Source organism: Lepisma saccharinum, chromosome 18 (genome assembly GCF_977018435.1).
Source record: "Lepisma saccharinum chromosome 18, izLepSacc3.1, whole genome shotgun sequence".
Taxonomy (NCBI): Eukaryota; Metazoa; Arthropoda; class Insecta; order Zygentoma; family Lepismatidae; genus Lepisma; species Lepisma saccharinum.
In genome coordinates this window covers 34,613,664-34,636,354 of record NC_139246.1, presented here as the reverse complement: position 1 = coordinate 34,636,354, position 22,691 = coordinate 34,613,664, and the positions used below count along the sequence as shown (strand labels likewise).

The 22,691-nt window shown below is 36.9% G+C and overlaps 1 protein-coding gene across 1 annotated transcript in view; it reads left to right on the top strand.

Moving 5' to 3' along the window:
• Positions 1-21,958, top strand: part of LOC146002516 (endoglucanase E-4-like) — a 29,301-nt gene extending 7,343 nt beyond the window's left edge. Inside the window, exons 5-9 of the mRNA XM_083140415.1 lie at positions 1,637-1,814; positions 2,636-2,795; positions 19,248-19,412; positions 20,172-20,311; positions 21,682-21,958. Of these exons, the coding sequence (XP_082996541.1) occupies positions 1,637-1,814; positions 2,636-2,795; positions 19,248-19,412; positions 20,172-20,311; positions 21,682-21,895 (857 nt within the window). The 3' untranslated portion in view covers positions 21,896-21,958. The remainder of the gene's footprint in view (positions 1-1,636; positions 1,815-2,635; positions 2,796-19,247; positions 19,413-20,171; positions 20,312-21,681) is intronic.
• The last annotated feature ends 733 nt before the right edge of the window (positions 21,959-22,691 follow it).

Genomic DNA, 22,691 nt, shown 5'->3' with positions numbered 1-22,691 from the left:
AAAGGTGAATGATTCCCTTGTACCTTGTAGAGGTACATTAAGAACATTCAGTGTGTGGAAAATATCATTGAGGTATGCTAATTTCTGTACAAAGGCACTATCAATGATGTTTTCAGTTTTGGCGTGGCTTTTTTCTACAAGATACGAGTGCAGTTTTTGTCTCAGTTCAAAAACACGAGGAATGGAGTTGCCGATTGACTACCATGATGATACAGATGAAAAAAAAATAATTAAAAAATGTAAGCTTTCCTGGCGACGGATGATCAAAAAATTGATATTTTTTTTATGAACACATTTTTAGTGGCGTAGCATGAACATTTCGGGTGGGAACGCCAAGTCCGAAGAAAGAGTCGGCTCTTTTTTGCTTAATAATTTACTTATGAAATTAGTCGTCTCAAGTATTGTTTATTTGCCTGAAATCAGCTGGAATTCGAACCAGGGACCTCTGTCGTCCTGGCGCTTGTGCGAAACACTCTGACACGGAGGTGGGTGGATAATCCAACTATCGTACACTCTACTGACGAAACAGTGCCGATTATTAATTCAGACCACTGTCTATTGCATCTTGAGAATACTGATAAACATTTTAAAATAATTTTGTCCAGAGACCATGCGATGTTAAGAGTTTTCAAATGAATGCTAAACATTTCCATTGACACAATATTAAACAGTTAGATACTAAGAAAAAATAATAATAATAAAGAAAGAATAGTTTTGCGGGTTAAGTGGTAGAGCCACAGCACAGGCTGAACTTCTGTCACAAGGACTTCACAAACTTATTTGACAAAAACTGTGTTGAATTTTTAGTTTTTAATGCACATCGCTGTTCGTGCGATAAATTACACAATGCAGTAGTCATTAAGAAATGGTATATTTGAGTTTGGTAAAGTTACGTCAGTCAATATTGCGTATTGTAACATCACACAGCACAAGCGCGAAGAAACGAGTAGGAATTCTGCTTCTGTCGTCTGCGTCTGAAGGCAGAAGGGTCACATGAAGCTTAGAACCAATCACGTAGCTCTCTGATCCGTACGCCGGCGTTCAAGGGAGCATTGCGCGCGTGCTGTAGAGATCCAAGCTTTCCCTCCAGATAGGCAGCAAGAAATATAGAGTCCTTTATGCCAAACCTTACCCGGCCTCTGGCCAGGAAAGGCATTGAAGAAAAATGCTAGAACGAGTTTGTTAGTAGAACGTTGCAAGCGGATCGCGAAAAATAGCTACTATAATGCCATGAAGGTCAAACATACGTATATGAAATTAGTCAAGTTTTACTTTATATTTACAGCATTTACACATTTTTGAAATTTAAAATCAGGGAACGCCGGGCGTATGGGCGTACTATAAAACTACGCCACTGCATTTTAAATTTTCAGAAAAAATAAATAATTTTGCCAAAGTTCTCGCGCCTCCCCTTCGAAACTTCGTCGCCTCCCAGTTTGAATACCACTGGTCTAGAGAAAAGAGAGACAAAAAAGAAACAGCGGTTACAAACTGTTGATTCTTATAGCGTGAGGAACACAGAGCGTGGTTTTCAACCCACCTATTAAAAAATGACAAACTTTATTCAGAATCATAGTAAGCATGTTGAATTCGGTGTAAGAATGACTGACCGACTGCAACCCAATTCTTCTTCCAGGCTCCGACCTGGCGGCTGAAGTCGCTGCTGCCTTTGCCGCCAGTTCCATCGTCTTCCAGGACGTCGACCAAGCCTACGCCTCTGACCTTCTGGACAGGGCGAAGCAACTCTACGAATTCGCCGACAACTTCCGTGCTAAGTACTCAGACTCCATCGCTGATGCGGCTAACTTTTACGGGTAAGTACAGAATGGGCGATTGACTTTCCACATACCTTTCAATGTTAGAGCATTTGTTCATTAACGGTGCCGGGCAAGGAACCTCCTCTCTCTCTGAATGCTAGATTCAGTGAAGCTCACATAATTCCCTGAGCGATGAACGTGTGTCTTTTTGGTAGGCGGGTAACAAAAAAAGCTGTATCGACTCTTGAACTGTTTAAGGAAGACAATAACAACGAGTAAGGTTTGTTTGTTTCTGCATTGCCAAACTAAGTACGCCTCCCCGAAGGCGTAGTGGTAAAGTCATGGCCTTGTAATCAAGGGGTCCCGGGCTCGACGAATGTTTAATTATCCGAGAAATTAATGATTCCAACAGCAACATTTTCTTCTTCAACGGTTCCAGCTTAAAATAATTCTAAAGCACTTAAGTCATCGTTACTCGTATGCTTTCCGTTAGATTCTGTTACTGATTTTCTCCACTTTACATTCCTTTTGAATTTTGAATTTAAAATGTTGGGTGCGTCAGCACTTAGGCTATTTTGCACCCGGGGCCCAGCCCCTTAATTGACCTAAAATATAACTAGTAACATAACTGTAACGTTGGAAGGCTAAAATATTCTGACTTAGGCTAACAGAACTAAAATAAATATAACTGCAATGTCGTGTCGTAACTAATATATTAAAATATTCTGACTTGGATTAAAAGCTGAGGCTGTAAAGAGACACTCAGTACACATAAGGAAAAGACACAGGGCGACACACAGAATTTTACTGTCCAGGACCAGTCGCCAGAGCCTCGTTCGTCTGTAAAACTTGACATTTCTTATCTTCTTGTTCAACAGCTCTTATTCCTACAACGACGAGCTTATTTGGGGAGCTACCTGGCTGTACAAGGCTACAAACGACGAAACTTACTTGGCCAAAGCAGAAGATTATTTCAACCAGTGGGGAAATTACCAAGTCGGTGGCTTTGGATGGGACGACAAGTTGGCCGGCGCCCAGGTAAGATACATAAAAATTCTGGTCAAAACATTTACATATTTGAGAAAACAGTTATATAAAGGTTGATCCGTCTATATGTGTCCGATTTTAAACCTTCACCCCTGCTCACAGAATCGACCGACCTCAATGATTCAAACAGCAGGGGAAAGCCAAAGGCTTCTAGTATCGCGGCAAGTTCGCGTGTGTGTGGTGTGTGCATCATGGCTCCCAAGGTGAACCGGTTTTGGGAAGGCCACGTCGTAGCACTTTTCCACGTCAAGTTTTCCGTCACGCAGATTCAAAAACAGTGCGGGGAAAATGGATGTGCATTGGGGTTAACGATTATCAAGAACATAATTAATCGACATAAACACCACGACGTTCCAGCACTTCGTTCACCCACAAAGGGGAGTAGAAAGCAACCCTGTACTGCTGTGACTCCACCTGTAGCTCGGAAGTTGCGCCGAATGGCCCTACAGGAAAACCCTCCTACGCAACGTGTGATGGCAAGACGAGTGCACGTGGCACAGTCAACTGTGAACCGTAACCTACGTGACAAATTAAAGCTCCGGGTGGTTGATTGATTGAGTTTATTTTACTTCGCGTTTTGTGCCTCTTGGATAATTTGCGAAGATGGGGATGAGTGATGAAATGGATGAAAATGGACATTTACAAACAACCATACCCGACCGGGATTCGAACCCGGGACCCTTGGCGTCGCAGCGCGATGTGCTAACCACTCGGCCACAGGGTCGGGCGCTCCGTGTGGTGTTTAAAAGTCGTGGACACTTCCTCACTGCGGCTCATCGGAGGGAGAGAAAGACTCACTGCAGGCGCCTATACGAACGCCATCTATCTGGGGAAAAGTGGAAGTTTGTTGCCACACTCGATGAAGCATGGATTTATCTATCAGATTGTGGCAAAATTCGAGTCGTAACGTACACCCCACGAGACGCAAGAACCCGACCTGACTTCATCCGTCAGTGCAAAGCAAGTTTCGCGAAGAGATTTCTGGTTGTTGCAGGATGTTGCTATGAAGGCAAGTTAACGATTCGGCAGGTGCCTAAAAACTGCAAAATCAACTCCGCATTTTATCAGCAACATATCCCCGTTTGTATGGAAATGCAGTAAATCAGGTCCGTGTGAATATGGATAAGGCCTCATCACATACATATCGTTCTACACAGAGATTTCTGCAACAAATGGCGGCAGACACCGGCATTCAGGCTATTCCCTTCCAGGACATACCAGTGAAGTCACCTGATGCCAGTCCCATGGATTTTTGCCGGTTTGGTTTATTGAAAAGAGCACTTGCATCTCGTCGTGTCACCACTGTCCGTGGCCTCTGGAAAGCCTGCCAGGAGGAGTGGCTCAAGATTCCCGTTCCTGTACTTCAACGGAGCTTCCTACAGTGGAAGTTATGGTGCAGGGCTATTGCCAGGACCCATGGTGCTCACATCGAGAGTAGAATCCACTGGAGATAAAAGCAATAAATCATCATTTTAATTGACATTAATGGCTTTTTTATTCATTTTGAGGGGTGACGCTATTGTTAATTAATCTAGCGCCACGTGGCGACACGTGTCGGGGGTGGAGGAGGAGATGAGTCATCGATGACTCATGCACACGTGTGAGTTTGAAATTAATGGTTTTCCATTAGTGCACAAAAGATACTATTATGTATTCCGTTTTTGACCTAAGCTAACCTTTTGTTGTATATTATATATGCGTTTCTGCCGGATATGAGTCACAGATGATTTATACAGACGTTGGAGTTTGGAATTAATGGTTTTTCCATTAAGGTACAAAAGACACTATTGTGGAGTTCGTTTTTGGACTATTCTAACACTATTGTTGTATATTATATATGCGTTTCTGCCGGATATGAGTCAGGGGTGCTTTATGCACACGTGGGAACTTGGAATTAATGGTTTTTCCATTAATGTACAAAACACATTTTCGGCCTATTCTAAGGCGTCACGTCCGCCCATTTTGGCGTCGGTGGTGAGTCATATTTGGTATAATTAAGGATCCAGATTTACCCGAATTCAACCGGTGTCGACGCGTTCGATCGGAGGTAGAAGATATTATAACACATGTTCGCTTTAAAGGCGAAGAAATTGAACGATGTATCCTATATGCAAACGAAGTATGCGAGCGGAATCCATGTTAATAATATTAACCTGTTACGGAAGAACCTGTTATGTGGTTGCATTCATCGGCACCCCCAAACCGCGCGCGTTCATGGATACGCGTGGGGAAGAAAGGGTCGCCATTGTTACGGTCCCCTTCGCTTGGTCTTCTTCCGAAGTTGAATGGAAGGCAAGTGTCGCCAAATTTTTACACACGAGTATTGATTTTCTTTGAGGTTCCAATTTTATTTGGTGGAAGTAATCTACGCGGTATTTCTGCCGCCTTTCGTAACATTGCAAAGACTATTTGACCAAAACCGTAAGGAATTTGGCTGAACTAAGAACATTCAGTTCCAGTATCTACAAGTTAAAGTGGATGCCAGCCACTATTTGCCCTTATTTCGGGGTTGCGAACCACGGACCATTTGATTATTGCCTTATATACATCAGGATTCATGTAAAATTGACCAGATGTTTTTACTGTTAGAGACAATATTTCGCATTTTTTGTGTATTTTTACTCAGAAAACGCTATTTGAACGATTCAAGCAAGAGTTCGCATGGCAATTTAGACACACAAACTGTGTTTCTTCAACTTTAGCTGAAATTTAGGTTTATTTTTACTCTAATATCACAATTTCTTCTATTCAGACAGCATTTTTTATTAAATTTTGGACTCACAAAGACATTTTTCAACTTTTAACTTGTTATTTTAAAAGTTTATTTCCATTTTTTACTCTAATATCACAATTTCTTCTATTCAGGCAACATTTTTTATTAAATTTTGGACTCACAAAGACATTTTTCAACTTTTAACTTGCTATTTTAAAAGTTTATTTCCATTTTTACTCTAATATCACAATTTCATCTATTCTGGCAGGAGTGTTTATTCCAGTTTAGACTTGCAAAGATAATTTTTTCAACTTCTTTTATTAATTTTTCTATTTATTGCCTTTTGTATCTTATATTTATTAATTCTTAACTTTGAGTTTTGTTTTTTATTTAAAGAATTTCTCTAATCACTAAGGAAGAAGTACTTTTAAGTAAAACTGTACCCACAAACTTTATTATTACTATTATTATTATTATTATTATTATTATTGTTGTTTTTTGTTTTGATGTAGTTGTTGAATCTTGTTGTTGTTGTTAGGGTTTATTGACTTCCACTACGGTATTTTTGGTTTGCTTCGTAGGAAAGTTTGTTTATTTTAGAGTTTCCTCGGTATTTTCTTACTGTTAGGGTAGGTAAAGTTTCCTAAATATATGAGTAGGGTTCCATATATTCTTGTTCTTGCATGTTTTTCATATGATGTGATCACCACAACTCTCCAAGTGCTTTTACTGCATGTTTCCATTTTTATTGAGGCTTAGTGATTCCTAGAGCCACTTTATGCATGAGAGAAAGCTTGAAAATTTTGATCTCAGATAGCCGTCAACCTTATGTCAGAGTATTTTCGAGTATATTTTAGTCTTATTATGGCCCACTAGAATATCACGGCTTGCTTATTTTTTTTAAGTATGTTGCGCAGTTATTGTATTTTTGCTTTTGCTTTCTAGATAAACTGTATGAAATGTTTAATATTTGTACTTTTTGCACTTATAAGAGGCCAAACTTTTACTGTAACTAAAATTATTATGTCTCTAGGCACTGAAACCCCTTTACCAAGAGTACTATAACTGCATGTTTATTAATATTGTTTCTTTCATCCCTCAAATATAACAATTTAACAATATAATGACTAATCACAGGACAAGTCGATGTTAGCAGATGACTACGTGGCTCTTAAGTCCACCTGCCAAACTTTTTTTACCATGCTCTTTACTCTTATAGTTTTTTATTCGGGGTACATTTCAAGTACTACTTGACTTTTTGAGTGTTTGATTAACACCAGGGGTTATTTGTATCTGTTATGCTGTATTATTTGAGGCTTCTAATTTTTATTCTACAATCACTATATGTCCATGAGAACTAAATTCCACTGACTGAAGCTTAAAGCTTAGGCTCTGCAGCATGTTGAATGGTTAAGCACTGGTCAATATGAATTTTACAGAGGCTAGTAGGAGGCATAGGAACACACGCCAGAGCATTATTAGCGTGCAAGAAGCACTTTCAGGGAGTACTACGAGGAAACGAAGTTGATTTTTTTTAGGGTTTTACCAGTTACACAGCCAATATTTGCTATTTCAAGTAACTACATGTACCAGAACATTTTACAGCCCAACACTAACTAGACTTCAATTTATACTATATTAGGGGCTAAATGTAGCAAGAACACTGATTGTACATACTTTTGAGAATCCAACTATATCAGGATTTTTTCTATGTAAGTATATTTTTATTGATTACTAACTTTAACAGACCAATCAGGAAGACAACAAAATTCACTAAACTTAGTACTATAGTGTAGGTGATTGCATGAAAAGTAGAAATTATAACATCCACAAGATTTCGCTTTTTTTTTTGCTTTTGTGACTAATCGTGACGCTGAGGATGAATGGATGGCCAAAAATCTTAAGGACTGGATGTATTTTACCACTACAGACGCCTATGTAGAAACACTAGAGTACTGTTAGCTTTCAAAATTGAGGATATACTGTACTGTTTCTTAAATATTTTGTACTTGGCACGTTACAGTTATATCCATTTCAGGACAAATATTGCTAAAACTCTCAAATTTACTGGTACAAGTTGATATTTCTGCTATCAGAGGAATTAACAACCCTATTTTACAAACAAATGGTATTGTTTACACTTTATTTACTTCAATCTGAGACTAATATTTTACAGTAATTGAATCATTCAGCCCTAGTCAATACTTTACTCCATCAGAAAGTTTGTTATTAATCTAATAAGTATGCTATTTTGTGATATTCTAATGCAAACGTTGTTTAATTCACTGGTTATAATGCAAACTTTTGCACAAATTCGATATATTCACTACCTTCAAACCAAACAATTGTACTTATTTAGCGCATTTCATTTATATTTCTTGTAATTAACTTATGTTTCTTATAATTAACAAACTAAACTAATTACTTTGGCATGTTAAAAACCTTATCTTTTACTATTTCCTATTCTATCAGGTTCTATATTGCTGTTTTTATCAATTTATGTAAGACCACACTCTGGTAAATACACATATATTTTCTTTTATACACGCACGCCACACACACACACACACACACACACACACACACACACACACACACACACACACACATTTACACACTTATACGAACATACATCTGACGTTTTTCAATATTTTGCTATGAAGTTTGCATCGACGCTATTCAATCAAGGGCAGGCAATGTAGTATTTATGAGTATTAGTAATCCCAAAGTGCAGATGAGAGTCTGCTATGTGCCTTTTGCAGGGGATTGCATGTGAAGTGTATGCATATTGAGCATTATTGAGTGTGTATGCTTCCATACTTTTTCGGAACTTAGCAGTTTTTTTATGTTATGAAGCAGATTGTTGTACAATATTTTGCATGGTCTTTTGTGATATTGAGTGGCTGCTGTAACGGTAGTAAGTATCTTTCTTTCTTGTGTTGATGTTCTCGTGTAGGTTTCCTATTTTCGGTCAAGTTGCAGTAGGGAACTTAGCAGTTTTTTATGTTATGAAGCAGATTGTTGTAGAATATTTTGCATGGTCTTTTGTGATATTGAGTGGGTGCTGTAATGGTAGTAACTATATTTCCTTTTTGTGTTGATGTTCTTGTGTAGGTTTCCTATTTTCGGTCAAGTTGCAGTACTTAGAATAATCGCTATTGTCTTATTGATCTACGAAGCTCCTTTGAATAATCATTTGCATGTGACCCTATACTCCACGCTGTACTTTGTTCTGGGAGCTATCTTTTGAAGCCTTGGCATTCTGCTAGTACAGCATTATTATCGTAGAGGTAAATTAGTTCGTGAAAATATGTATTTTTCTGATTAACTATAGTCGCTTAGTTGTTCTAGCAGGTATAAGTAGTTACTGGTGATGTTGTTAATTTTCTATTCGCACGGGCTATGTATGATGTAACGTATTTGTGTTGGCTGTCCCTTTTATTCCTATGTTGTTGAGTTTCTCCATAAGCATGTCCTGTTTTACTCTATTCTATGCCTTGTTGCTGCTAGATATCTGAGGTATGTTGCTGGTTCATATCTGAGTTAGCTTGTTTGACTATCTATTATTTTTGCTATGGCTGTGGCTATTGATGTCCCTTTCTGAATTCCATGTTGGTTTCTGTTTATCCTTGTTGCTGCTTGTTATCTGAGTTAGGTTGTTTGACTTCAGGACTATCCTTTTTTAACTTTATTGTTGATTGCTTTTTTGTTTATTTCCTTATTTGTTTTTATTTGTTTACTGAATCTATTTGTTTTGTGTCTTGTAATATTATTTACTATAGTAACAAAATTATTTTTAAAAATTGATATTTATCAACTTACTTGTATATTTCTTGTTCAGTATTTGTCAAAGTTTAATTTATTTTGTCCGCTATCTTTAGCAAGTAACACTATTTTGAAATTTAATGTAAAAATTCCTGAAAATTTACTGTAACTTTATATCAACTAACATATTTATTTTAACAATAATAACAAAATTGTACAAAAGTTCAAATAGCAGAAGAATTGTACTCTTAAATTATTAACTTTGAAAGAATAGTATTTTTAAAACATTAACTTTGTAAAAATTGTACTTTTGAAACATTAAATTTGTAAAAATTGTACTTTTAAAACATTAACTTTGTAAAAATTGTACTTTTAAAACATTCACTTTGAAAAAAATGTACTTTACACCAGAAATAATCAAATATATGGGAAAGAAGGAGAAGTTCTGTTGCTCAGAATAATAAATGTGGGATGGAAGGAAAATAATTTTGTTACTATAGTAAATAATATTACAAGACACAAAACAAATAGATTCAGTAAACAAATAAAAACAAATAAGGAAATAAACAAAAAAGCAATCAACAATAAAGTTAAAAAAGGATAGTCCTGAAGTCAAACAACCTAACTCAGATAACAAGCAGCAACAAGGATAAACAGAAACCAACATGGAATTCAGAAAGGGACATCAATAGCCACAGCCATAGCAAAAATAATAGATAGTCAAACAAGCTAACTCAGATATGAACCAGCAACATACCTCAGATATCTAGCAGCAACAAGGCATAGAATAGAGTAAAACAGGACATGCTTATGGAGAAACTCAACAACATAGGAATAAAAGGGACAGCCAACACAAATACGTTACATCATACATAGCCCGTGCGAATAGAAAATTAACAACATCACCAGTAACTACTTATACCTGCTAGAACAACTAAGCGACTATAGTTAATCAGAAAAATACATATTTTCACGAACTAATTTACCTCTACGATAATAATGCTGTACTAGCAGAATGCCAAGGCTTCAAAAGATAGCTCCCAGAACAAAGTACAGCGTGGAGTATAGGGTCACATGCAAATGATTATTCAAAGGAGCTTCGTAGATCAATAAGACAATAGCGATTATTCTAAGTACTGCAACTTGACCGAAAATAGGAAACCTACACAAGAACATCAACACAAAAAGGAAATATAGTTACTACCATTACAGCACCCACTCAATATCACAAAAGACCATGCAAAATATTCTACAACAATCTGCTTCATAACATAAAAAACTGCTAAGTTCCCTACTGCAACTTGACCGAAAATAGGAAACCTACACGAGAACATCAACACAAGAAAGAAAGATACTTACTACCGTTACAGCAGCCACTCAATATCACAAAAGACCATGCAAAATATTGTACAACAATCTGCTTCATAACATAAAAAAACTGCTAAGTTCCGAAAAAGTATGGAAGCATACACACTCAATAATGCTCAATATGCATACACTTCACATGCAATCCCCTGCAAAAGGCACATAGCAGACTCTCATCTGCACTTTGGGATTACTAATACTCATAAATACTACATTGCCTGCCCTTGATTGAATAGCGTCGATGCAAACTTCATAGCAAAATATTGAAAAACGTCAGATGTATGTTCGTATAAGTGTGTAAATGTGTGTGTGTGTGTGTGTGTGTGTGTGTGTGTGTGTGTGTGTGTGTGTGTGTGTGTGTGTGGCGTGCGTGTATAAAAGAAAATATATGTGTATTTACCAGAGTGTGGTCTTACATAAATTGATAAAAACAGCAATATAGAACCTGATAGAATAGGAAATAGTAAAAGATAAGGTTTTTAACATGCCAAAGTAATTAGTTTAGTTTGTTAATTATAAGAAACATAAGTTAATTACAAGAAATATAAATGAAATGCGCTAAATAAGTACAATTGTTTGGTTTGAAGGTAGTGAATATATCGAATTTGTGCAAAAGTTTGCATTATAACCAGTGAATTAAACAACGTTTGCATTAGAATATCACAAAATAGCATACTTATTAGATTAATAACAAACTTTCTGATGGAGTAAAGTATTGACTAGGGCTGAATGATTCAATTACTGTAAAATATTAGTCTCAGATTGAAGTAAATAAAGTGTAAACAATACCATTTGTTTGTAAAATAGGGTTGTTAATTCCTCTGATAGCAGAAATATCAACTTGTACCAGTAAATTTGAGAGTTTTAGCAATATTTGTCCTGAAATGGATATAACTGTAACGTGCCAAGTACAAAATATTTAAGAAACAGTACAGTATATCCTCAATTTTGAAAGCTAACAGTACTCTAGTGTTTCTACATAGGCGTCTGTAGTGGTAAAATACATCCAGTCCTTAAGATTTTTGGCCATCCATTCATCCTCAGCGTCACGATTAGTCACAAAAGCAAAAAAAAAAAGCGAAATCTTGTGGATGTTATAATTTCTACTTTTCATGCAATCACCTACACTATAGTACTAAGTTTAGTGAATTTTGTTGTCTTCCTGATTGGTCTGTTAAAGTTAGTAATCAATAAAAATATACTTACATAGAAAAAATCCTGATATAGTTGGATTCTCAAAAGTATGTACAATCAGTGTTCTTGCTACATTTAGCCCCTAATATAGTATAAATTGAAGTCTAGTTAGTGTTGGGCTGTAAAATGTTCTGGTACATGTAGTTACTTGAAATAGCAAATATTGGCTGTGTAACTGGTAAAGCCCTAAAAAAAATCAACTTCGTTTCCTCGTAGTACTCCCTGAAAGTGCTTCTTGCACGCTAATAATGCTCTGGCGTGTGTTCCTATGCCTCCTACTAGCCTCTGTAAAATTCATATTGACCAGTGCTTAACCATTCAACATGCTGCAGAGCCTAAGCTTTAAGCTTCAGTCAGTGGAATTTAGTTCTCATGGACATATAGTGATTGTAGAATAAAAATTAGAAGCCTCAAATAATACAGCATAACAGATACAAATAACCCCTGGTGTTAATCAAACACTCAAAAAGTCAAGTAGTACTTGAAATGTACCCCGAATAAAAAACTATAAGAGTAAAGAGCATGGTAAAAAAAGTTTGGCAGGTGGACTTAAGAGCCACGTAGTCATCTGCTAACATCGACTTGTCCTGTGATTAGTCATTATATTGTTAAATTGTTATATTTGAGGGATGAAAGAAACAATATTAATAAACATGCAGTTATAGTACTCTTGGTAAAGGGGTTTCAGTGCCTAGAGACATAATAATTTAGTTACAGTAAAAGTTTGGCCTCTTATAAGTGCAAAAAGTACAAATATTAAACATTTCATACAGTTTATCTAGAAAGCAAAAGCAAAAATACAATAACTGCGCAACATACTTAAAAAAAATAAGCAAGCCGTGATATTCTAGTGGGCCATAATAAGACTAAAATATACTCGAAAATACTCTGACATAAGGTTGACGGCTATCTGAGATCAAAATTTTCAAGCTTTCTCTCATGCATAAAGTGGCTCTAGGAATCACTAAGCCTCAATAAAAATGGAAACATGCAGTAAAAGCACTTGGAGAGTTGTGGTGATCACATCATATGAAAAACATGCAAGAACAAGAATATATGGAACCCTACTCATATATTTAGGAAACTTTACCTACCCTAACAGTAAGAAAATACCGAGGAAACTCTAAAATAAACAAACTTTCCTACGAAGCAAACCAAAAATACCGTAGTGGAAGTCAATAAACCCTAACAACAACAACAAGATTCAACAACTACATCAAAACAAAAAACAATAATATCACTAATAATAATCTATTAATCATAGTAATAATCAAGTTTGCTGGAGATAAGTTTTCAACTTCTTTAAGTAATTTTCTATTAGTGCCTTTGGAATCTTATTTAATTAAAAAACAAAACTCAAAGAATAAATATAAGATACAAAAGGCAATAAATAGAAAAATTAATAAAAGAAGTTGAAAAAATTATCTTTGCAAGTCTAAACTGGAATAAACACTCCTGCCAGAATAGATGAAATTGTGATATTAGAGTAAAAATGGAAATAAACTTTTAAAATAGCAAGTTAAAAGTTGAAAAATGTCTTTGTGAGTCCAAAATTTAATAAAAAATGTTGCCTGAATAGAAGAAATTGTGATATTAGAGTAAAAAATGGAAATAAACTTTTAAAATAACAAGTTAAAAGTTGAAAAATGTCTTTGTGAGTCCAAAATTTAATAAAAAATGCTGTCTGAATAGAAGAAATTGTGATATTAGAGTAAAAATAAACCTAAATTTCAGCTAAAGTTGAAGAAACACAGTTTGTGTGTCTAAATTGCCATGCGAACTCTTGCTTGAATCGTTCAAATAGCGTTTTCTGAGTAAAAATACACAAAAAATGCGAAATATTGTCTCTAACAGTAAAAACATCTGGTCAATTTTACATGAATCCTGATGTATATAAGGCAATAATCAAATGGTCCGTGGTTCGCAACCCCGAAATAAGGGCAAATAGTGGCTGGCATCCACTTTAACTTGTAGATACTGGAACTGAATGTTCTTAGTTCAGCCAAATTCCTTACGGTTTTGGTCAAATAGTCTTTGCAATGTTACGAAAGGCGGCAGAAATACCGCGTAGATTACTTCCACCAAATAAAATTGGAACCTCAAAGAAAATCAATACTCGTGTGTAAAAATTTGGCGACACTTGCCTTCCATTCAACTTCGGAAGAAGACCAAGCGAAGGGGACCGTAACAATGGCGACCCTTTCTTCCCCACGCGTATCCATGAACGCGCGCGGTTTGGGGGTGCCGATGAATGCAACCACATAACAGGTTCTTCCGTAACAGGTTAATATTATTAACATGGATTCCGCTCGCATACTTCGTTTGCATATAGGATACATCGTTCAATTTCTTCGCCTTTAAAGCGAACATGTGTTATAATATCTTCTACCTCCGATCGAACGCGTCGACACCGGTTGAATTCGGGTAAATCTGGATCCTTAATTATACCAAATATGACTCACCACCGACGCCAAAATGGGCGGACGTGACGCCTTAGAATAGGCCGAAAATGTGTTTTGTACATTAATGGAAAAACCATTAATTCCAAGTTCCCACGTGTGCATAAAGCACCCCTGACTCATATCCGGCAGAAACGCATATATAATATACAACAATAGTGTTAGAATAGTCCAAAAACGAACTCCACAATAGTGTCTTTTGTACCTTAATGGAAAAACCATTAATTCCAAACTCCAACGTCTGTATAAATCATCTGTGACTCATATCCGGCAGAAACGCATATATAATATACAACAAAAGGTTAGCTTAGGTCAAAAACGGAATACATAATAGTATCTTTTGTGCACTAATGGAAAACCATTAATTTCAAACTCACACGTGTGCATGAGTCATCGATGACTCATCTCCTCCTCCACCCCCGACACGTGTCGCCACGTGGCGCTAGATTAATTAACAATAGCGTCACCCCTCAAAATGAATAAAAAAGCCATTAATGTCAATTAAAATGATGATTTATTGCTTTTATCTCCAGTGGATTCTACTATCGAGGGCAACCGCTTGTAGTCCCGTGTTTTTTCCTAAAGTAGATGAGACGTCAAAATCGGACACATATAGACGGATCAACCTTCTGTATTTGCTAGATTGAATTTCTTGCGATTTGGGTCACCTGTTCCCTGGTGGGTCAGTACCACATAGTACATATCATGTGTGTATCCGGAATTCTCAATCTAAGGTAGCTATAGTTATTGTTTAAAGGGTGTAAAGGTTAATTTAGTGTAATTGAAACAGGCATTTGTGATCTTTTTATAACTTTTAAAAGTGTCCAAGCGACAAGGATTGTTTAAAATGATATACTAAGCTCCTAAACGATGCATCAAAGAGCACTTTTATCAGTCGTCATTCTGTGTGATGAACTAAAAATGCATGAATTCAGATTATCGGATATGCTAATTACCAAAATTACACGTTTAACTGTGTCAATTTATGCATCACAAGTGCATGTTCCTTGGTTTGACGAATTTCGAGTTCTATGTGTAACTGTAACAAATTATTTGGGTTGTTTTCCTATTGGGCAGATTTTATATATATTAGTAGTGCATTATATATATTGTAAAAAAGGCTGCTTTTTTGAATGGACTGTTTTCTATAAAGATACGGATTTATAAAAAAAAGAACATAAAATTTTGGCTTTTTTGGCTTTTTACCAATTGCACCTAACCTATTTCACTTGTAGTGTTAAGGGTTTAGAGGTTCGTATTGTCATATTTTGTAAGTAGTTAATTATTTTACGTGATGTAGTAGCCAGGAGACACATATTGGCCATTTCTTCTGCAGGATGTTCGAAAAGTCACGCAACGGAGACTTTGAATGTACGTAACGTTTGTACAAAAAGCGATAGAGACACGAATCTTGCATTGGGTATTTACTTTGTCTATGTGGATATTTTTAAAACATTAAAAAAGAAAATCATTCTCTGCATGAACGTTCAGTATGGAGAAAAAGTTAGTAAGGTGTAATGAGGTATTCGTACGAAGTAAAAAAAAAAAGCATGGATGAAACACAGATATGGATTCGCTTGCAAAAGTTTGCAATGTGTGTCAATGGTTTCTGTGGTTATTTATGAAATTGTCAAAAGAAAAGTATTTATTATGCATCCTTTGCATTACAGACGATTTATGGGGTTATTTATGGTATACTCATAAAGATGTATGTTTTTTAAAAATTTCGAATTTTACTGGCAGCGCTGGTCATGTCATAGGACGTGCCAGGTGTGTCCTACATCTGGCTATGTTATGCCATCAATGTCCAGATGAAAGAAAATATTTGAAATCTATGGTACAAAAAAAAACCTACATCCAGTACAGAATGAAAAATAAATATCGTTATGTTACCAATTTTATAAATACCCACAAGACAATCGACATAGATGAAGATGTATCTTTTATCCATGTTTTTCTCTACTTCGTACAAAAACTTTGTACGTACACCTTAGCAACTTTTCTTCACACTGAACGTTCTTGCAGAGAGTTGTTTTCTTTTTTAAAGTTTTAAAAATATGCACATAGTTAGACACAATACCGAATTCAAGGTTCTTGTCTCTTTCGCACTTTGTACAGAATTGTTGTACGTTCAAAATCTCGGTTGCATGACTTTTCGAACACCTTGCAGTTATTATTTTGTTTCTGTTGTTTGTGAGTTTGTGTATGTGCTTACCCAATGCATAGTGGTCAGACTGTTATCTTGTAATCAAGGTCATAATGTAATCAAATGGCATAATGATTCGGATTCCATTTTCAAACTGTAGGAATAGTTCTGATTAGCCTATCAAAGTATAATATGAACTTAAAAATGGCAGAAGAAAACGAAGCAAATGTTCTAATTAAACTATTAGATGTTTCAGGACAATTAAAACATTAATATTAATAATTTGTGTACAGAACTACACGCACATATGCTACTGTACAAGGTAGATTTAGAGCCCAGTGTTACATATTATTGTGAATACTGTTGTTGGAAAATGGCCAGATTTTTGATTGAATGTTACACATATAAGAAAGCAGCATCCTTGATGGTATAAAGTAATGTTGCCACCTTGTAATAGAGGAGTTCCAAGAGCAATCCCCAATGGAGGCACAGTGTTTCATGTCCCTTTTTAAGCTGTAATCACAATGACCATATCTGAGCATTAAGTGGACTTAAACAAAATTTTACTGAGAAAGCCAGATTTGTAATTTTCTTTGGTGTCGTCCTAATTGCGAACAGTCCTAGTTTGCGAACGGTCCTAATTGCGAACACTTGCTGCCTAAACAGGCTTAATCTCGAAGAACAGGGTCCCAATTTCGAACACAATTTCTGCCTTTGGAGCTACAACTTTCTTTCCCACTTCCTGTGTCTCTTTAACGACTTTTTAAGGGACTTTGAGAGTGGTCAGTGCCTTGTTGGAACATAGAAAATTCGACATGATTAAAGTCGTTGCCGAAGTATAAATAATTAAATAATAAAAGTGTGGCCTATTTTCTATATACGACTATATACGACACTTTATAACTGAAAAGAGCCTCGTGATTTAATAATATAATTATTCATATCAAATTCAAATTTCAAAACATATGACACTGTACTTAAAAATTTATGTATACCATCAATCCCCTAATTCCTGTTAATGCTCTTCGCCACTCTTTCGTAAAAACAAAAACAAAAAATCTTGCGTTTTACATCTTTCAGATTTATTCCCATCCTAAGAATCATGTCATTAGACTTTTCTGCGTCAGCTTTTAAGCTTTATATAATGCATTACTCTCTTGAATGTATGTCTACCTAGGCCATTGTTGATTTTGTGGTTCCATCTCTCCACTGCATTATAAATCTGGTGCCTCCTGTTGAAGTAATTCCACATCTATTTCGGACTGAGGGGTTTTCCAGAAATTCGATAAACTGAAAAGGTGAATTAACTATGGTGGGTTTTAGAAATTAGAAGACCATGATAAGCCAATCAGGTTGGTTATTGTTGCTAGTCAAACCAGCTGTCTCTCTGAATCACTACCCTTATTAGTTTTTGAAAACAGGTTTTTCAGTTACTTGTGTTCGCAATTAGGACATGGAAGTATTTCCTCACTCTTGCGTGTTCGCAATTACGACGATTTAGGCACTGTTCGCAATTAGGACACAACCCTTTTTTTGGGGTCATTTCTGGCCAATCTATTTCAGTTTCTGCCTCAGTTGTAGGACTACAGTGTACTAGAGCAGTGCTTCTCAAGTGCCGAGTTGCGACTTGGTACCAGACCGCGAAAGTTTATTAGATTCAGTGACTGCCAACTATAACCCAATTTTATATTTGTCAACAAGCATAGACATGTACCACATGTCATAATTTATTTTTTAATATTTAATTTGTAATGTGCATATTAATGTATAAAGTTTAAAAAAATAGAAGATGGGTACAATTTTTGAACAGGGCATCAACTTTATGAAATGAATTTACCGCCCTCTGGCCTCACAACGGTTGAGAACCACTACATAAGGCTTGCTCTGTGACCAGGTTTAGCAACTATTACATCAAATTATACACTTGAAAACCAGAACACAAACATATTATGCTACATACAAATGTAAAGGGATTTGAAACCAAATTTTTGATTTTCGATATGGTTCAAGAAAAAACTGTCACTGAGGGTACATTTCATAAGTATCTTGAAAATGTAGCAATATTTTCTTTCTTCCATCTTTTCTTTTTGCTTTATGTGCATGTTCGTATGCCAAATTGAAACATTGAAAATTGTATTAGCTGTTATACTATTAGATTCCATTTACAGAATATGTACAAAACTACTCTAAGTTACTATGTATATATATTTAATAAGCCTGCTGGAACATGAAGATAACACAAGGATAAAAACTCATTAAAAAGAGACATCATTTTTACAACCACTGCTTATGTCTAGAATGCGCGTCAAATCTCCTGCATATGGCGATAGCCAATAGCAGCGCACTGTAACGGTGCCATGTCGAAATCTCACACGGAAAAGAGACAGCGTGGTTGAGCAAAACGCCTTGTCAGGGAACAAGGCAACGCCGCACGTCTGTGATTCGCTGCTGCTGTTCAGCCTTGGTTGGTTGGTTGATTTAGTGTTTTAAGTCCGCTTTATGCACAGTGAGGCTAATCGGGACTGCACCTATGTGCCTCCACCTGGAATCCGAACCACTATGTGCCTCCACCGTGTATCGAACCCGGGACCCCTTGATTAAAAGGCGACCACGCTACCACTCCAGTCCAGTCCAGTCCAGCTAAGCGCATCTTCTGCTGTCGAAATTATACTTGTCGCACTTCCAGCTGGCGGCTGGGAAACAACGAATCAGCGATCGAATTCTTTTCGACTGACATCGGGCATTTTCGAGTCCCTCTTTCAATATCCTTGAACAAAAATTGTTATTTTTTTGTTTTTAAGGTACTTCTTGCCCAAATGACTGGAAAGGACGTTTATACGAACCTTATTTCTACAATGTGTGAGTATTTGAGGACAGAAGCTCAAAGGACTCCTCTTGGCTTGATCTTCCTGGGAGAATGGGGTTCCCTCAGAAACGCTATTGGACTCACTTACATCTGTTTCCAGGTATAGTGTTATTTTTTATCTTATTTATTACGTATTAAAGGTGGTGGCGACTATCAGAACACACTGTTTATGAAGTTTGTGTCTGATATAATGATTTTCTGTTGTTTTTAGCTTGTTGAGATGTGTTACAGAGAGGTAATGGAACATAGTATGCACTCTTTAAATATATTTTCGAGCAGGCCTAATCTCCAGGAAGGTATCAACTTGGGGCAAGCTCCGGCACCTACCGACCTGTTGGGTGAGATGAGTCAAGGCAAGGACTTTAAATATATTTTCCTGCTTTCCCCAAAATAGGCAATACTTAGGCTGTAGAGTTCAATGAACTAACCGATCTCTAAGCACTCTCGAAATACGCTCTACATGTTATAAAAACCTAGAAGGAAGTAAAATTGTTAAGGGTAAATGTAACTGTGTTAATTTAAATAAAACAGTAAATGTAACTCAGCTTTAATTCCATGAAACTTTGGCGCAAAATTATTTTATTCATTTACTGATTTCGCCGACTTATTGTCACCATTCACAGAAGGTTGTTAATTAATATTCTAATAACTGTTTATAACTAGTGACATCTAGTGAACGAGGATAAAATTATGAGACATAACTCTGGGCAAAATTGGTTAAAAATTGGTTCAAGTAATGTTTCGCAAAACTTAAACGGAATCATTACATGTTTATGCAAGAAGATAATTCAATCATTTTTGTGCAATGAATTTAAAGCAATTCAGTTAAAGTCTAAAGTTATTAAACCTGTCTTAAAAGGCTGCCGAGGCAGGAATGAACCCTGACGTCAACAGAGCCTTGTTGAAGAGCCAAGTGGACTACGCCTTGGGAGATGGCGGTAGGAGTTACGTGGTAGGCTTCGGCGAGAACTACCCACAGAAGGAGCACCACAGAGCAGCGTAAGTATCACTGCTACTTAAAGGCTCAGATCTGTTGTCATTTGTATAATTTTCCTTCGTTTCTCTACCAGACGGGGGCTCTAATCCAGAACCATCGGAGGCGAGGTCGTTATTCGACCACTCAACTTCCTGCCACTGCAATCACCTGTAGAATTACGTTCTTATGAAGATTACCATGTTTACATTTCATTGAATACTAATTTAATTATAAATGTCCCTAAATAATGAATTATTATATTCTGATTTTGGTCTGAAGTGAGATAACCATTGGCGTCACCAGGAATTTTTGTGTGTGGGGGGGCTAAGGCCATTAATCTCAAATTAAATGGTGGAATTAATAATAATAATTATCATAAATTAATAATAATTAATTATTACTTATATTATCAACTTATTGTTATTGTTACATCTCTTGTTTCTTATTTTTTATATTTCATACTCTATACTGAAAGGTACTTTTAGCCTACCTTTCCTATTAACTTTTACGCACAGCGAGTTTTTTTGTGTGACATCTCACATTAACCCATGGGCGTCGCCACAAGGTGTGCTGTAGCCCGCTGTGAAATTATTTTAGACCACCATTCTGCACACGTAAATAGCCTATAGGAGAAAGTACCAGAAGAAATGTGACAGAAAATGATGAAACAAGATAGAGAAGGACAGGGTCAAAGAAATAGAGAAACAATGGGAAGCAGATGAGGAAAGGAAGAGGAAAGGGGAAGGAAGAAGGAATTACAGAATGAAAGGAGCAGAGGAATAAATAAGAAAAGAGGGAGACTGAGAGAGAGAGGGAGAGAGAGAGAAAGAGAGAGAGAGAGAGAGAGAGAGAGAGAGAGAGAGAGAAGGACAAAGAGGAAGAAAGGAACAAAGATACAATTGAATTGAATTGTTGTTTTAAGCCAGGCTAATCGTAACTAGACCTACAGTTTAATGTGGGATCCGAACCACTGTGTATTGTGCTTCCACCTGGTGTCGAACCCGGGAACGTTGATTGGTACCACTACGCCCTCTAGGAGGCCCGAAAACACAAAAGACTAAGATAAGAATACAGCAAGAACGGAAGCAAGGCCACTACCACAGAATCAGAGTTCATATGAAAGATGTTTATTCCACCATTGAACCCTCCAGAAACGAAATTTTCCGGTGACGTCATGTTTGGGATTTTGAAAACCTTTACCATATTGCATTACATTTACAACAATTTTACTTATTCTGCATGAACACAAATTAACTGAACTTTATATATGTTGCTCTTTTATAACTTGAAATGAACGATGCTAATTTCCAGAGGACCTTTTCGTTCCCCCCTTCCCCCATGTAAACAATGCAGTGAAAAATCTCCTTCGTTTATCAAACTTCTCTTTTCTCAGATCGTGCCCAACGCCACCTGAGGAGTGCGGTTGGAACTTCTTCAACAGCGACGCCCCCAACTCCCACGTGCTGAACGGAGCCCTTGTAGGAGGCCCAGGCGCCGACGATGACTACATCGACACCCGCCAGGACGCTCAACACAACGAGGTGGCCTGCGACTACAACGCCGCCTTCACGAGTGCCTTGGCAGGCATCATTCAGTACAGTCTGTAGAGCTGCCATCTACAAGTTGTAATGTCGTAGAGAAGTTTCGAGAATAAAGCTGAACCATCAATATTCGTGTCTAGAATCTTTAATATTAATATATCCTTCATTTGTATTTCTTAAAGTCATAGTTTGTCTTATGTTCATTTTATGCATAGAAAAGCTAATCGGAATTGAACACGCAGTTTAAATGAGATAAGAACCGAGTTTCGATATCGGGACCCTTGATTAAGTCCTCTATAGGGGAGGCCCTTGTTTCTGTTTATGTTGCCTCGCATTACTTTAGCATATCATTGAAGAGGGATAGAAATGTGAAATTACTCGGTGTTCAGTGGCGTATTCAAGGAACGTTTCGTGAGTGTCAAAACCTTCTTGGTATCTCTGCATTCCTAAAAAAAAAGAAGACAATTGCTGGAATACATGGCAAAATAAATAGGCCCTACTCTGTATTCTGGTACAGTTCCCGCCAAAACTGGTCTGTTCTCCGCAGACTGCTGTTGCCAAACCTACGTTTGGTGCAGGCATGGCGACTAACCATTCTGTTTCACGAGTACTTCAAAAGGGAAGTAAATAACATCACTGAACTATTCAGGCCTTCTGAGGTAAATTCTTTTCCTCTCGGCATTTTCTCCTTCTGCGTCGGTTGCCTTTCCCTCCCCTCCGACGTGATTCTGACAACCAAGGGTTCATATTTCCCTCCCAAAGCGAAGGGCGAACTCTGGCTGGCAGAGAAGAAAGCACGTGCTGTCTCCAGCGCTCCTCTTAGTGGACGGAAGCAGTCACGCGAAGGCTACCAAGGTGTCTC